At 40.7% G+C, this 17,477-nt stretch overlaps 1 protein-coding gene across 1 annotated transcript in view; it reads right to left on the bottom strand.

Annotated features, from left to right (window-relative positions):
• agbl4 (AGBL carboxypeptidase 4) overlaps positions 1 to 17,477 on the bottom strand; it is a 366,689-nt gene that overhangs the window by 208,834 nt on the left and 140,378 nt on the right. The window contains exon 4 of the mRNA XM_053625311.1: positions 11,434 to 11,528. Coding sequence (XP_053481286.1) covers positions 11,434 to 11,528 — 95 coding nt within the window. The remainder of the gene's footprint in view (positions 1 to 11,433; positions 11,529 to 17,477) is intronic.

Below are 17,477 nucleotides of genomic sequence, written 5' to 3'. Positions count from 1 at the left end.
TGTTAATAAATTGGCCTGGGTGCATGACCGTGTCTCCTTTCTCTCCCAGACCCTAATGAACTCCCGTCCAGCTACATCACACACGTTCTTTGCATTCGCTGATAGCTCCACGCCTTCTCCTCTTGACTCCGGCTGGACCCACAGCACACAATTATGCAGCAGATGTGCTGCGTTCGGCTTTAAAAAGGCCCGGGTTGAGATTATTTAATCGCAGAACAAGAAGCCATTGGCAGAGCAACGTAATTCAGCTCTCTCAATGCACGCCTGAGGACTTATCAGGGATGATCTGAGCTCAGTAAACTATAATGGGGAGTATGAGTGGAAGGAGCCGCTGGCTATATTTTGCAAAAGATTGCAAAACTGTGGAATCCTATCCGATAAACAAGTCACTTTTATCACACTGTGCCATTTGAAATATTTCAAGCTTGGTTTTGCTATTATAAACTTGTCAGCGTTGTAAATAAGAGGCTTACCCTCTACGTATTTCCAGAGATTTCAATAAACCAATAAAGGAAATACATTTTAAGACAAGATATTTAAATTTACAAGATAAAGACAAATGACTTCCATATAAATTTTATTATTTAGTGTCCTATTCCTGTATTCCCATACTTCCATGAAAACTTGTGCAGTTTAGCATTTTCAAACATAATGTCATCTTATTTGTAAAAGGTAGCATTGCCACTTCATAGCTCCAGAGTTCTAAGTTTAATCCTATGCCCAGGTACTGTATGGAGTTCCACATGTTTTTGCTGTGTCCCCATGGGTTTCTTCTGGGTTTTCTGGTTTCCTCCCACTGTCTATAAACATGCCAGTAGGTGAACTCATTATGATGGATTGTGCATGAGAATGTGAATATGTGTGTGCACTGTACATGGTGTTCTCGATGGGCTGTCATCTATTTTGTGTGTATCCCTGCCTTGCGTCCAGTGTTCCCAGAATACTGTAGGCTCTTGCTCCACTGTGACCCTGACCAGGATAAAGCAGTTGTAAAAATGAATGAATGAATATCATAAAAAGTCCCATGCAGGAGAAAAATGAATTAGTGTTTTGCTCTCTGCATCAGTATTGCAGAGAGTATTCCTCTTGAAGTTCTGTCCCTGGAGAGCTAAGGCCTGAGGCTTTTCACAGCACGTTCCACTCTCAAGTATCAAACAGCTCACATGCTAACCTTTTACACTAAGATAGGCAGCCTCCTCTAGAAAACCTGAGTGGCAGTAACATGCGCATGTTTGTGTACGTCCATGATTTTGTGTTGGCTGATCAGGGCATGCGGTGCTTTGACAACGTTTTATGTTTCAACATTCCAAGTAAATACCACATGTGTGGTATTTGTGCTGGGACACAGACCAGTCTTTATGCATGTATGAATGTATGTGTGTGTATTAGTGGTAGTTCAGATCGAAGAGAATCTGCTATGAATGACGTCTGTTTGGAAGTGAGTCGTTAGGCTCGGCTTTATTGCTCAAATTACCAGAGTCGGCCCTTGTCCTGTTTGCCCTTAATTAACGAGCATTCAATTCCCCTATTAATTAGAACAAGCTATTAGCTATTTTACATCACTCTTCATTTGTCGACAATTAAAAGCTCGTTATTAAAAGCGTGGCACATGGTTAATTGTGAACGGGGAGCGCACACGTCACACGCTGTGAAATGATGGACACTCAGGAGGCTCAGAGTCAAACCGAGAAGAAAAAAAAAAAACACAACCTTTCCTGTCTGAAAGAGAAAAAGTTCTCGCTCTCTTCACTACTCTCTCTTCACCAGAACACACACACACACACAATAATGTATATTTAATGTTTCTGTCAGAGGCCATTCTTCTCAAAGACCATGTCTGTAATGCGAATATCAGAGGAAGGTTTGTGCTGTTTTTGTAGTACCACACTCAGACAAGAATTCCCAGGGGGCAGCTACCGTCACACTGTGACGCTGAGGTGGACAAGGAACGAGGAGGAGAAAGAAAATCTGCAACAATACCAATTACCAGTTACCATTTTCAATGGCATCTCTCTCTCTTTCTCTCTCTTATACATGCACTTAACAGGAACATCGATTAATTTAATTACTTACAAGAAAGACAGGAAATTTCCCATTGAGAGAGAGGCACATTTTGTACATTTCATAATCTCATAACACGACCAATTTGAAACAAGCGGGCTAACTCCAGAACTGCATCTACTTGTATACTTTTTTAAATAAATAAATAAATAAAAAGCATAAGTAGCCAGCAACAGGAAAAAATAAGATTAATCAGTTTAATGCACTGCACTAAAACACAAATGCATTTCCATTTAGAACTGAACCTTGTCTCGGCCCAAGTAATCAAACAGCAATGTAAGTCATTACGAAATTACCACCGTTGTACTTTCTGTGCCAGTTCTTCTCACTCCTTTTGCAAAGCAAAATTCCCTGTGTTGAATGAACACCTACAGTTTAGCAGCAGTAATCCTGCAAGAGTTAATTCAATACTAGGGATGTTGCTCTGCAATCCACTACGAAGGCACACAAAATCCATCACCAATAAAACACATAAGCAAAATATCCCAAGGTCTCAGTGCCAGATAAAGCCTCTCTCATGAGAAAGAGAGAATTTTCTTATGTATTGTTATAGTATTACAGTCAGTTATTACTGCTTTTAGTGATTGCTCATTATTTGGCCTTTACTTATATTACAATCATATTGAATTAATAAAGAGCCTTTTGACAGTAAACTATGTTCCTTAAAACACCTGTCACTCAGGATATACAGACAGTGGACTAAATTGCATATCCTGTGGATTATACTTGTGTCCTTATAACAGTATGGTAAATGTAGAAAACATAAGTAGACTTGAAAATTACTGTGAACCATTGGTTTCCCGTCCAATCTGACAGAGCTTGAGCACATGTCACGTGAAGAATGCGTAAAATTTTAAGGATAACTGCATTTTCAGTTGAATTTGGGGAAACCACTTGAAGCATTCGTTGTGTTGAAGTATTTCAATTGCTTTTGCTTGATTTGTTCATTGCAAACAGCTGAAAGTCTGTACATTTTGACAGTAAACCTGAATCATTTTGATCAACTGTAAATCAAATGGTAAAAATCCAATGAAGTCGATTTCGATTCCAGGTTGAAACATGACAAAATGTTGACACGTGGGTGAATACTTATAAATAGAAATATAGAGTGCCTTGCATATGTATATGTATGGATGGGGGAAGGACTACTGAGATAGTGAGAAAGAGGGGGCAGGGAACACATTGTGCTATAAGGAACATTTCTCCCACCAACAGCTTAAGCAGTCAGCCACAGCACTAGGAGCCCCCATGACTGACAGGACAATTACCGGAAGCTCCTTCTCTGATGTGCCGGAGACATGTGCAAATAAATTTGCACTATTTTTTGCATCAGGCGTTTACATGGAGGATTTGGTACAAAAGCAAAATTGCCAGCCAGCAGAGCAGTGTTCCTCCTGGAGCACTTCCTTCTCTCTCTCTCTCTCTCTCTGTGTGTGTGTGTGTGTGTGTGTGTGTGTGTGTGTGTATTATTTCCTTCTAGTTTTTCTCATATAAAAATATCCTTGACCAAGGTCAGCTACGACTAAGTCCTGAGCTATTTTTGCTACTGAGTTTTGAATCTAATTTACCTGTGACTTTTCCTCTGTTTCCCTTGTTGAGGAGAGGGACAAGAGCAATCCGAGGCTGATAAGGTGGGATGGGGTACAGTTAATTGGATCCTGCTAGTTTAAATCTATAAATATCTTAAAATCAGAACAGCTGGTAGGGAAAGTGCTTATTAATTTTGACAGTACCTTCTTCTGAGAGGCAGTTTTCTACATTTCAGGGAGGCAAAAATGTTTCCAAACAGTCACTTAGCAAATGTTTCCTATTGTATCCTTGCACTTGATCATCTCTACAATGCATTTTCTGTATGTCATACATTTCGTTTCATATAAAGGAAGTGCAAATATTCAAGAGAATTTTTTCCCTTTTTTTAAATCTTTTCTGCTAGTTTAGTCTGAAACATGCTATTTTATCAGTATGGGCTGCTTTTCTCCGAACACTTCATAGTTATGTGGCAAAGATCGAGCCGTCCTCACAGGGCCCAGGCTGCCAACAGCTCTGAGGCACCACACACACGCACACACACAGGCTTTCTCGTTTACGTCACGAGAGAAAGATGCTCTGCAATCCTTCGCTCTAGCAAGCTAACAAATAAACCCCCACAGGGGTAACACATGCTGTCCTCTGTCTAAGTCCAAAAGGACATCACCTTGGAACACGAAACAAAATAATCAGAACTCAAGTAAGTTAACAAAACAGCACTGTGAGAGACTGCTTGGAGTTTTGAATGAGAAGACTACAACAGTGTGAGAATTTCTTTCTCGAGAAATGTACAGCTTGATACTAGGAGCAAGCTATTGAAACAGAACGTGCTTGCTAAGCCCAACTCTCCTCTCTTAAACCTTTACCTTTATTCTGATTAAAGCTGTCGGAACTGTCTGTTCTATGAGGAGTAACACGGCTTTTTAGAGATGTTGATAAAACACATCCAAAGTGAGCTGATCAAATGTAGTCTTCCTGCCTCAGACTAACCCGACAACACCACTTCTTCTTTATACGTTATATGCTCAGGGCTTCTCCATCAGTAATTGTGAGTACTATCATTATGTGTTATGATAAGTAAAGTAATCCATCCATCCATTTCCTGTATTGCTTATGCTACACAGGGTCACGGGGAAGCTGGGGCCTATCTCAGGGGACTTGGCGCACAAGGCGGGGACACCCTGGATGGGGTGCCCAACCGTCGCAGGGCACAATCGCTCACACACTTACAAAAACATTCACACACTATGGACAGTTTGGAAATTCCAATAAGCCTACATCCCATGTCTTTGGACTGGGGTTGGAAACCCTCCCCTCCAAAGCACAGGGAGAACATGCAAGCTCCATGCACACAGGGCACAGGTGGAAAGTGAACCCCCAACCCTGGAGGTGTGAGGCAACTGTGCTAACGATTACACCACTGTGACTACCCCCACCCTGCCCCACTCTGCCCAACCCTGCCCCACCCTGCCCCACCCTGCCCCACTCTGCTCCACTGTGCCCTACCCTGCCCTACCCCGAGTAGAGTATAAAATACAATAACTTGTCGTCTAGAATATCATCCTCATTAAAGTCGACAGGCTTTTTGGAAAAAAAATAAAAAGGATCTCGTTAAATTCTTAGCTGTTTGCCATATTTAGCTCATTGGCTAAACTACTATCAAGCGTGTTTAGATTCAGCAGGGTTGTGGCATATCTCAAACACAATTTGCTGTTATGTTAACCAGTCAAGCACTTCAACAAGCTGTAACTCTGACTTCCTGTTTCAAAAGGAAACATGTCAACATACAGAATCAAATCACAGTTTTCAAGCCATTTCATGGGGACTTTAAGTTACTAGTAACTTAAAGCAATTAGTGGAAAAATTTTTGGTCAAAAGGTTTTAGACAGGCTATATACTGAAATAAGCATCTCTATAAGCGTCTCTCACTCCCCTCCTCCTTCTCCCTGTATGAATAGAATGCTAAAAACCTGTCTGAGCACTTGAGAGCCGCACTCCATCCACCCACTCGAGAGCAGTAAGTCTCTGCTTCCATCCACTTAAATCCTGAAGAGCCCGATACGCCAGAGCAAGACCTTAGCACACCAACACCAGGAAGCTTCATCGCCTAGAATGATTCACCATGATCTACCTAGCAGACATGAGAGTTTCTTCAACTATACTTTGCTGGGACGATGGAAGATAGATGACGGAGGACAGATGACGGAGGACAGATGTCGGAGGATAGATGTCAGAGGAAAGATGACGGAGGATGGATGACGGAGGATGGATGACGGAGGATGGATGACTGAGGATGGATGACTGAGGATGGATGACGGAGGATGGATGACGGAGGATGGATGACGGAGGATGGATGACGGAGGAAGGATGACGGAGGATGGATGACGGAGGATGGATGACGGAGGATGGATGACTGAGGATAGATGACTGAGGATGGATGACGGAGGATGGATGACGGAGGATGGATGTCGGAGGATGGATGACGGAGGATAGATGTCGGAGGATGGATGACGGAGGATAGATGTCGGAGGATAGATGTCGGAGGATGGATGACGGAGGATAGATGTCGGAGGATGGATGACGGAGGATAGATGTTGGAGGATGGATGACGGAGGATAGATGACGGAGGATAGATGACTGAGGATAGATGACTGAGGATAGATGTCGGAGGAAAAACAAAGTGACAGATGAGTGTCAGAGGAACAGATCTGGAAAATACAAAATGGGAGTTAAAATCCTGAGCTCTCTGAGCTCCAGTCAGCTGTCATAACCTGTGTCCTAAAACCTGACATAAACACCCCTCTCCATCTACGCTAATTACCACCCTGCAGGACTGATCTACACACACACACACACACACACACACACACATTCTCAGTAAGCACCGAGGATGAACTCTTTCTGCACATAGTGATAAAGGTTTCAAAGGTTTTCATGGTTGATTTTTCGACAGATAAATACAGCAAAAGCAATCTTTTTCCCCTCTTCCTTTATCCTCAAAGTGTCTATACACCACTCTCTGTCTTCGGTTTATCTGGCGTCCTGCATATAGAGCTAAATCAGAGAGCTAAACCTCCTTGTATATTGCTTTATTTATTCCAGATCTTGGCTTGTCACAGAGAGATTACTACTTTTGAACCTGCCATGTTTTGTTGACCTGATGGAAGCCGGACGGAGAAGAGGACGTAAAAAGGACAGGAAAAAGCACTGGCTGCTGCCCATACAAATTAAAAACCTGAGCGCGACGACAAGACGGAATCTTATCGGAGATTCGAGGAGAACCTGGGGAAAAAAGAAATCGCTCTAATATGCTATAAGTGCAGTATGCAGATATGAGGATGCACTGTATGCTAGCACAGGCACGGGGAATGAAAGGGAAAAAAATAAAACCCTTATTTTCCACAACTGCACTCAGCCGTTAATTATGGTGTTAGAACTTAAATTAAGGCAGAAAATTTCCTCAATATTTCCACTTACAGTTCATGGACTCTTGGAGATATTGTGACAGAAAGAGGCTCCTCTCTCGCGCTGATTATCAGCTTTATTACAGAAGAGCATGACCACATTAACTCTTTCACGCCTTGGAATACTCGCTCTGACCTGAGTTCGTTTGTGTTTTACACACTTGTGTTTTCCAATGACATAAGAGTTCTTCTCACTTTCAGCAATTATCTGTGTGTGTGTGTGTGTGTGTGTGTGTGTGTGCGCGCGCATGATTAAATGTGCAAGGCCTTCCTTTGTGCCTGGATGTAATAAAGAACGATTCAGTCCTTGTGTGACTATGTGCAAGATTCGGGCACACGGTCTACAAAACCACCATGTTCTTTGTTCACCCCACTGAAGCACCGAAGCCTCGACGTGTTACAGAGGTGGACAGTTCAAGGTGCGATTAGCAGGAGCTAATCAGCTGTTTGATGACTATCACGGTGGCATTTGTACATAGAAGTGCTCTCCGCTGGACTCATTTGAACACCACATGCCACAAACTGACACTGAGCCATGGGATACTGGAATCGAAATTGTTTACATGGTGAGATGAAAGAAATTCAGAAAAAATGTACAGAATGATCTCTAGAGTTCTCAAAGTGGGGTTCAGAGTTGCAGGGTTCTGTGAAGCACAGTCAAGGGTCCATGTTTTTTTTGTTGTTTTTTGTTTTTTAAACTTTGTTAACGTTATGGAAATCACAGCCCTCTACTATCAAAGTTTTATATTTAACCTGTTTGACTGGTCCTTTAAATCGAATGGGATTAATCCAAACGTCAATAACTTAAAAACAGGTAAGCTATAAATAATGTTAACGTGGGATTAATATGTTCGTTCGGTGGACATTTCTGAAATAAAAAGCATGCTTCTATCCATGCTACATGCCTCAATAAATAGCCAGAGTATTGCTGTACACATTTCAATAATATATATAATAATGTAATGGATATATAATAATAATGTTCAAAAAAACAGTTTGAGAACCTCTACTCCAAAAATGTTCTCTTGTCTACAGTCGGGTCTATAAGTATTTGGGCAGTGATGCATTTTAACAGGATAAAATATACGACGGCGAGATGGCTGATATGATCATCTCTAAAATGATTGATATTATGATATGATTCATCATAAAACGATAGTTTAGTCCATATGCTTACCTTGAACAACAAACGCTCTCGATTGGCACAGACGTGCAGTTGCCCCACTCTCGCCTCCTCACCTCTCTGATCGTCTTCATTTCGATGTACATTTTGAGTAATGTCTTCTATATTAGCCTCATCGCTTATGTTACGCTCGGGTTCAAATTGAAAAGGCTGAAGAGATGTTTATATCGCTGTAGGGTCGCTGGAGAATCAAGACCATTGCAACCATTTGACGTCACTACCCAGAATGCACTGCGACGTAAACCAGCAATGGCAGCCTACAGTACGAGTGCAGGGATTATTATTATTTTGAAAAAACACTGACATCTAGAGTGTTTTTGTGTAGCGGCGTTATATAACGGATGTCAGCGTTAATCTAATACGCCATACGAGTCTTCATGGTCGGGGTTCCCTTTAATACAAGGATGCAAATCCTTTACAGTCAATGACAGTCAAACCCATGAACATCATCAAATGCCGAGTTTCCTCCTTTGAAATGCTTTGCCAGGCCTTTACTGAAAATGGAGGGACTCTGACAAGTCTACACTTCAATCACATCTTGATTGCTTCATTTCAAATCCACTGTGCTGGTGTACAGAGGCAAAATTATGAAAAATTGTGTCCCTGTCCAAATACAGTTTGTCGTACTCAAAAAAAACAACAACATAGCACGACACTAATATCGTCCTAGACAAAACATTACTGTAATCTCTTTTCTAATATCAGCTTTCATCTTTATGTCCTTTATCTGAATGTACAAGTGTCAGTCTGAGCTGAGGTATTTCCTGCGAGCTTTGGCACTCGTCTGCTTGCCTGTGAAATGTATATTGGGTCCCCCCCCCGCCCCCTTCTAATTGTCATGTGCCTGTTGTTCGGCTGTGGCTGGGGCTGGGTGTAGGCAGACAGGCTGCTGTGGCAGACGCCTGCTGTGTGTCGGAACGCCCTTCATCCACTCCTGACAGATGTCAAGGCTTTTGTTGAGCGAGCACGCTCTGTCACGTAACCCTTGTTCTGCATGTCATAAGTTACACATGCCTGTATGTCCACCAGACTGGTACACACACACACACACACACACACACACACACACACACACACACACACAGACAGACACAACTCTCCATCCATCAGCAGGTCGTCCTCATGTGCACACTCTTGAGAATCCATCAGTTCCCACCTATTACCCCTGACAGGCTTCACTTGCCCAAATGCCATGGTCCATGCAAATACATCCTGGCATGTCAGCATCGCATCTGAATGGTAAAATATCAGTCTGATGCTGATGCTGATAGGACAGGAACGTGCGTGTGTGTGTGTGGGTGTGTGTGTTTGTGTGCGTCAAACTTTTGTTCAAAGTTATCAGGAAGTGCACAAGCTACGGGTCATAACCAGGAAAGCAATTATCTCAGCATGCCAAGCCAGTGAAAGAAAACGTGTAATTTAGACAAAGTGCTCAAACAAGCCATACATGAAGTATACACAGAAAAATCATCTTATTTTAGAGTTTATCCTCCAATATCATGCGTAGACATTTATTATATACTACTCAACCTTAAAATGCAGTCATCTAGCGACTATACGTTTCTTTCAGCGTCCGCAAGCTGAGGCCAGTGTGAAATGCTCTAGAATGCCACAACTGTGGTGTTGCAAAGGTGCATGTTTTAATTTGAAAGTGTTTGAGTGTGTGAAAAAAACAACAACCACGAACCACACAAAGCCACAGAAGCAGCCTTAGCTGCACTCACACAGGATGAGGGTGAAAGGGGAAAATGGTGCCTGTGTGCTGGAGGTAATGAGTGGTAAATGGTTGCCATGTAAGAGGTTTGTCCATATTTAGAACGAAGCTCAGTATCACTTCGATCTCTCCAATCATCAAGCACCTCTCTGTCTCTTGCTCTACCCAGTCACCATCGCCATGGAGACGAAACATCCGCCACGGCAACAAAAATTCTCCTCTAGATCATCAGAAATTGTATTGTATAGTTCAAGCGATAAAAGGTGTACAAGTGGTGTTGATGCAGCTGTGAAATTAAGGTGAAGGAACGTCAGGCTTCCAAAGGTTTAACAGTTGACAAACAGTACTGAGGTACCCTACTCAGAATTTTTTTAATTTACATATATATTGTATTTTTTATTTTTTATTTTTAAGGTGTGTAAAAGACCCCAAAAAATATTGAGGCTATCTGGGATGTTATGGAATTAAATTTGTGCCAAAAGTATTGAACGTAACTTTTCAAGATATGAACAAAAATATATCACGAGAAAAAAAGAAAAACACTCTGAAAAACTGAAAACAGTGAACACAGTGGCAAAAATGTAACACGGTCTTCAGATAAACAGCATTCTCTGTTGATAGTTTTCTAAGCTTCGTTTTTTGCTAACCATGGTTTATGAATGCACTGCTAGAGTTTTTGTTTATGCTTTCAATCTTTTAAGTTATGCTCCACAAAGTTTATGTTCGGCATTTTGGCACAAACCTCTCCTGTGGGCGGGGCTTAACACCGATTCACTCTCATTGGCTAGTGAGATTTGTCTCGACTGCGCCCTGACCTGGAAGTAGAGGCTTCAATGGCGTAAATTTTGGAGAGAGTTCTGGGTTGGGTTCTCTGTTTCGTTATAGTGTTTGTACTTTGTAGTGGAAATGACTTGTTTACTTAGTATATTAGTTTGTAATTCATATTTGAGGTTTGGGTAGTCTCATACAACTATTTATTCGAGATGAGCTCTCACTGAGTGGCACAGAGCGTCGTCATTCTCATCATTCTCCTCCTCCTCAGCTGGACACTCAAGCTGTCAATCCAAATCTCACTAGCCAATGAGAGGAAATCGCCGTTAACCCTGCCCCCACACGAGAGATTTGTCCGTTCAATACTTCTGGCATAAATTTAATTCCAAAGGATTTTACCTGCAGTTACAAGAGCAAATAAGAGCTAATGTGTGTAGTAGAAGATGCTTGGAACAATCTACCAGCTGATTTCCTTAAAATCTGCATAACATTGTATCTAAGAGAGCGTGTGCAGCTGTAAACACAAAAGTAAATAAGGATTTAATTACATTTTAGTGTACTGTTTATTGGTCTTTCTAGCAATATTATGACATTTGGAAACATTTCACTTCATTATTTTTCATTAAGCCTTCTTCATATTCTTTAGATTCTCTAGTCTTCTGCTGTAATGTATGTAAATGTCTTTTAATGTTTGTGTGTGTTTGAGTGTGTACCATTTAGGTCGACTCGTAGACTTCACCACCGGAGTCATCCCATCTCTGTACAAGCTCTTGGTTTTACTGAAGTTCACAATGTTAAAGATTACCCTCTGAAAGAAAGGAGAGGAAAAACAGTTCCTTAGTGGTTAAACTTCTACAAGTGGTCCTGCAGACATTTAAATGATTTTGAATTTAATATGAAAGAAGGAACTACATTTACAGAAATACGCCAAAAGATATCTAGCCTCTGATGGGAAATATATATATATATATATATATATAATTAACACAGATGCTACACATTAGGTATATCTACATTTTAAATACGACAGTGCTGTTGTCACATGTGGTGCGCTTTGAACTGAACAATACAAATGTAAAGTGAGCAGTATGCAAGCAATATATTAAAACAAACCAATTGCATATCACTGTGAATCTAATACAAAGAGGTGGTAATGTGTGTGCGTGTGTATGTGTATGTGTATATATATATATATATATATATATATATATATATATATATATATATATATATATATATATATATATATATATATATATACACACACACACACACACACACACACACACACACACACACACCAGTGACTGCATCTCCCATCCTGCACTGTGGCCTACAAACATGGCCACCATGGACCGCGATTCCCACAACACTCACCTTCATTCTAGGCATGCACAACTGCATCCAATTCACAGCACAATCACAACCACAGTTCATAAGGACTTTCAATGCATTCACTCTTTGCGAAGTATTACGTGTGTTTTCCCGTATACCAAGTCGTTGTTCATCGGGTTTTGTGTCCTACTTTTGATCCTGTACTCATGCATGTTTCTCGGTTCCTGTTTTGCCTAGTTTTTGCCTGTTTGCCAATTGCCTGACCCACTATTATATAATAGATACCACGCTATTGTCTCATGTTTTAGATTTGTCTGTCTGCCTCTCTATAATAAAACTGTTATCTGCATTTGCATCCGTCCTAACCTCCATTACATTATATATATATATATATATATATATATATATATATATATATATATATATATATATATATATAGAGAGAGAGAGAGAGAGAGAGAGAGAGAGAGAGAGAGAGAGAGAGAAAGGAGGATTGCTATTGCTAAAGTTATGTAGCAAAGAATTAAACAAGTACAGCACTGCAGAACAGTATATAAGAAAATAAACACTACACTACACTGAAGCTCAGTTTTACACTCACTATAATGCAATACCTGTTTTCCATTAAAATGCACATACCTACATACACAGAGATTTCTGCAGGTTTCTTTAACCTATTGCTCTGATTAAGATCAGACGGGGAAAAAAGGCAGAGGCCTAAATATATAAATAACTAATGCAATAATGTAAGCAAGTCTATAATGCAGCTGAAAATGACTCTTCTTGATGGACCATATTAAATTAATAACTAAGCCCAGGTGGTGGAAGTTAACGGTGTGCAGATGAAATCCTATTACAGCCCTATTCCTGTCAAATTCTCTCACTCTTTCTCTCTGTTCCTCCATACATTCCCCTCCCCATCTGTGACTGTAGTCACAGAAGCAAGGGATTGTGGTTGGGCTGAATCGGGCTAGGCTAAAATGACATTTAACTGATGTTCACAGGCGAGACAGGCTCCTGTAGCGGCTAGATAAGACCATTGCTGCTGGCATTTCAATTACACTTTTACTGCCCTGCACATCTGTCGCAAGCCTGCTTTCACTGGTTCCTTCCACAGGCAAACACATCCTCATCCCCCAACTCTGCATCACTTTGCTCTTTCTTCTTCTTTTTTAATCTTGTTCTTTTTTTTTTCTTCTCAGGACTGGAGCGGATTGGGCTGCATTGCTAAACCATGCCCCTGGGGTAAATATGGTTGGGTCAGTTTGCAGTCAAGTAATGTGAGTGGATGGCATGAGTGTGTTTCCAATAATAAACACCGACTTTCTCTTCAAATTACCAACATCCGAGGATTATAAGGTCAGGACTAGTATGGTGTCTTTTTGGACTCATGGAATGATCCGTGAAAGATGACAAATCATTTAAAACACTTCATTATCAACAGAAAAGACAGCAGTGCTTGCTTGATTTTAAAGGTGACTCCTAATCCTTTCCTAATGTCAAAGCTGATTTACAATCTGTGCTTCCTTCCCATTTTTTTTCCCCACCAGCAACAAGGCTTGGTTACACTGACGCTGTCAGGAACAATACTCTTCCATTGTCTGTCATAATTTTTGAGAAGTGTCTTCATTGGCGCTAATGGGTGCGTTAGTATGAGGTAAGCGCAAGGGGAGGTTTGTGGCAAGCTAATTTCATCTCCGCCTCATTAAGACCTTTGTGCTGTGCGTGTATGCGTATGTGAAATGGGGAGTTTATTCCACTCACACACACACACACACACACACCTTGCTCTAGTTAAACCACTGAGTGATTTGGGCCTGGTCTCCCAGAGCTGCGTGAGGATCGTCGGAGGAGCCGCTCGTCCTGTAAATTTAATTACAGCGTGAGCAGGAGGAGCGCATTACCATCCAGCCTGTCTGAGATGTCATTTCCATCAGGCTTGTCAAAGCTCCCACTCTCTTCCTGAGAGTCAGCATGGCAGGGAAACCACACCTGGGGCCTCTGCGCATACCAAAATCGCTCAAATGCTTGGAGAGGAAAGTCATAACTCACTGCAAATTAGCATGCGAGTCTGAAGCACAATTTGTATAAACTTATGGAGGTGTGTGTGGCCTGAGAAATGAAGATTTCTGAAGTAGAAAAATTGAGTACAACAACCAAAAAAAATGACTAGGTAGGATGTTTTGGACTTGGGAAATGTTTCAAGTTAACTTTGCTCAGTGAACGGAAAACGGATGTTTGACATCTAAAAGTGGGCCTGCAAACATATAAATGTATTTGACTTGTCCAGTCTATGCTTGCAAATATTTTTTCTAACTGCCACTGTTGCCAATACATTAGATATTGGCACAGATTCAGTACAACAGAGTGGTTATCATATGTGATGCATCTCAAAGTGATGTGTGAACACTGTGTTCCATATCACTGTGCATCTATTAGGAAAAAGGGTGTAACGTGTAAATCATATGCATTGCAGTGGTGGCAATATTAGCAATATATCAGTACACAGTACTGCTTACAAGTCAAATCTCCAAAAAAATTGACACAGATGTCTAAAAGCATGTCTGCAAATGAGTAGAGAGGAGAAGGCCTCACCACGTCACATTGCAAATATAATTCCTCTTGCCAAAATTCCATTGCAAGAAACCGAGGCTACATCCATTACAAACTGATAAATGACATGCAGTGTTAGTATCATGGATGTCAAACGAGCGTGCTCATGAATGGACACATCTACAAGTTCGGCATGGGTTTCACCACAAGCACAGCCCTTCCACGTCGGTTGCTTAATTCCCCCTACATCCATACTGTGTTGCAGTGGGTTATAATCATACTCATGCTTCAAGGATTGAAGAAAGACCTTAACATGGTATAAATGTGTTTGTGTGTGAGTTTGGGTGTGTGTGTGAGAGACAGAGAGGGGGAGAGGGAGAGAGAGAGGGGAGGGGGGGGGGGGGCAGGACCGAGGCAGGACTCCAGAACAGAAATAGCTGGATGTCAAACGGTGTTTGGGGGCAAATGGTGTCTTTTGATACTGATCGATCTGCAGTGAGACCTGCGCTGAGGAAAAAAAAAAACACTGCTTGAAATATTTAACAGACTCCTCTAAATGGAGAGAGACATAAATAATATACTCTGACCTCCGCAGTTAAAGAGAGGACACTGTGTACATCCGACGCTGAATAATAAAAGATGTATGCTAGAGTTTATATGCATATGAAAAAGTACTGTATTCTGTATGAACTGAATTTTCAAATAATATTTAGGATAACAATAATTTCAAATGCCTTTATCATTTAAGCACTTATTTAAATCCTAAATTAGTGTTTGGATTTGTCATTTTGAGTTACAAAATAGACTGCTGCAGCACATGCACAAACCAGGTTGAGTCCCTATTTTAGGTTATGAATCCTTACAGGTTCTCCAAATACTTTGTGTAATTGCACCTTCAGCTGTTTCACTTTTTGTCATTTGTTCTAGATAAGAGCACCTGCTAAATAACTAAATTAATAAATAAATGTAGTCATTTGCAAACTATGGTTAGATCATGGTTACAATGGTATGTCTGTCACGGTTATTTCCACCATCTTGCTAATCAGCAGCTTATAAAATAGCACTTGATCCAGTATATTCTATTATTTTGCATGTTACTTTTTTTGTATCGCACGCTGACAGTTAATTGCATGTACAGCTTAATGAAGCTAAAATATACTAAACCGTGATCATAAAATCGCAGTGTGAGGTCTATTTCATCATGCTTTTAATTAGCTATTTTGAACTGTTGTATTATTAACAATGCCAGTGTTATTGTTAATGTGATATGCTCTTCTATAAAGTGGACTTTTAAAGTGCACTTATTATGATTTTGAAACGCGCCAAATTTTATTTTACAATAGATTTACACGCATCCAAGGTCAAAAAACACTTTAATGTGCTCATAATTTAAACTGCAGCATTACCCTTGCCCACTACCATTAGGAGTTTCAGCTCCGTCTGTCAGCGAGCAGCCAAGGAAGACCGGAGGCGGGGCTTTTTCTTACAAACCTACGTAGTTTTGTACAGGAAGTAAGTCTGGAATTACAAACGACTCGTTTCAGCTGTTCAGAATCAGTTCCTTCTTTTGGGAGTCGATAACCCCGTTTGTGTGCACTTTGATTTTCGAAACTTACTTACATACAAACTTACATTAGCAAGCAGCTATATAACACACCACATGAAAGGTAATATCTGAAAAACCATAATAGGTGCACTTTAATGACAATATGACTATTATTAATCAATATCGTCATATTTATGTATTTAATACTGGTCTCAAGTGTATTTATTTCAGCATGACACACTGTGGTAACATCAAACTGTCAGTTGGCAATATTGCACAAGTAAAATGGGCTGAAGTTAAAATCAAGCATAATTGAAATATGCCTCTGTATCAGTGGCATATTTAGTGGAGATTATTATAACAGCAAAGGAGGGACTAAATCTGGAATGGGATGTACAGAATGGAAGTGATGGTCATGCGTCCACATACTTTTAGCCATATAGTGTATGCTGATTATACATTCAACCTTGACACTACTACCTATATGTAATAAACATGGTTTGTATAGCAAAAAGATTTGGCCTTGCCGTTCCAATAGTTTCAGAAGACAATGCATATTTTACAATATCTTAAACCATAATAAAGTGTGTTATGAAGATCGCAGATGGCAGTGTGATGTGCTGACCTCTGGGTAAACTGGCTCTGACACATGCATACTGGTGAAAGTGTAAAGCCACAAAGCAGGCATGATGCCATGGCTTATCACACCCTGATGAGCCATGGCATACACTCACTCTCTCTCTCTCTCTCTCTCTCTCTCTCTCTCTCACACACACACACACATTTAAATCTGACATAGCTATGTATAGGCTGCCAATGTCAGATGCTAATTTGAGTCAGTGAAGAAGGTTAAGACCTCTACTTACCCACACACAAACACACACATGCACAACCATGTGCACATTCACACACTCGCCCTGATTACCTGTTCTCAAAACACACCAGTCTCAGCAGAAAAACAATTAAAGCCACATGTAACTCATTCAGAAACTCTTTCTAGAAATAGTAATGAGAAATTTTCACATAGTGACTACTGATCAGCAGACGACCTGCTGGACACTGTTTAAATGTCAGAATTTAATTTCCTCTTATTCAATAGGCTGTGTGAGGGAGATCAGATAGCAGCAGGTTGTGACAGTCTTTTTAAGACAGAAAAACCAGAGACCTTTTGTTTGCGGAGGCATCCGCTAGCCTTTTGTACAAGAATCTTTTATTCCACCAAAGATCCAGGAAGTGGGTGCTTTCAGGTTGTTTGCTGAAAGGCAATCTATTGCGGCATTGTGCAGGAGCAAGGTGCAAACTTGCACCAGTTTAATTAGGCCT

Source organism: Ictalurus furcatus, chromosome 5 (assembly GCF_023375685.1).
Source record: "Ictalurus furcatus strain D&B chromosome 5, Billie_1.0, whole genome shotgun sequence".
NCBI lineage: Eukaryota > Metazoa > Chordata > Actinopteri > Siluriformes > Ictaluridae > Ictalurus > Ictalurus furcatus.
The sequence above is the reverse complement of the archived record's forward strand: the minus strand, read 5'-3'. Positions and strand labels throughout refer to the sequence as shown.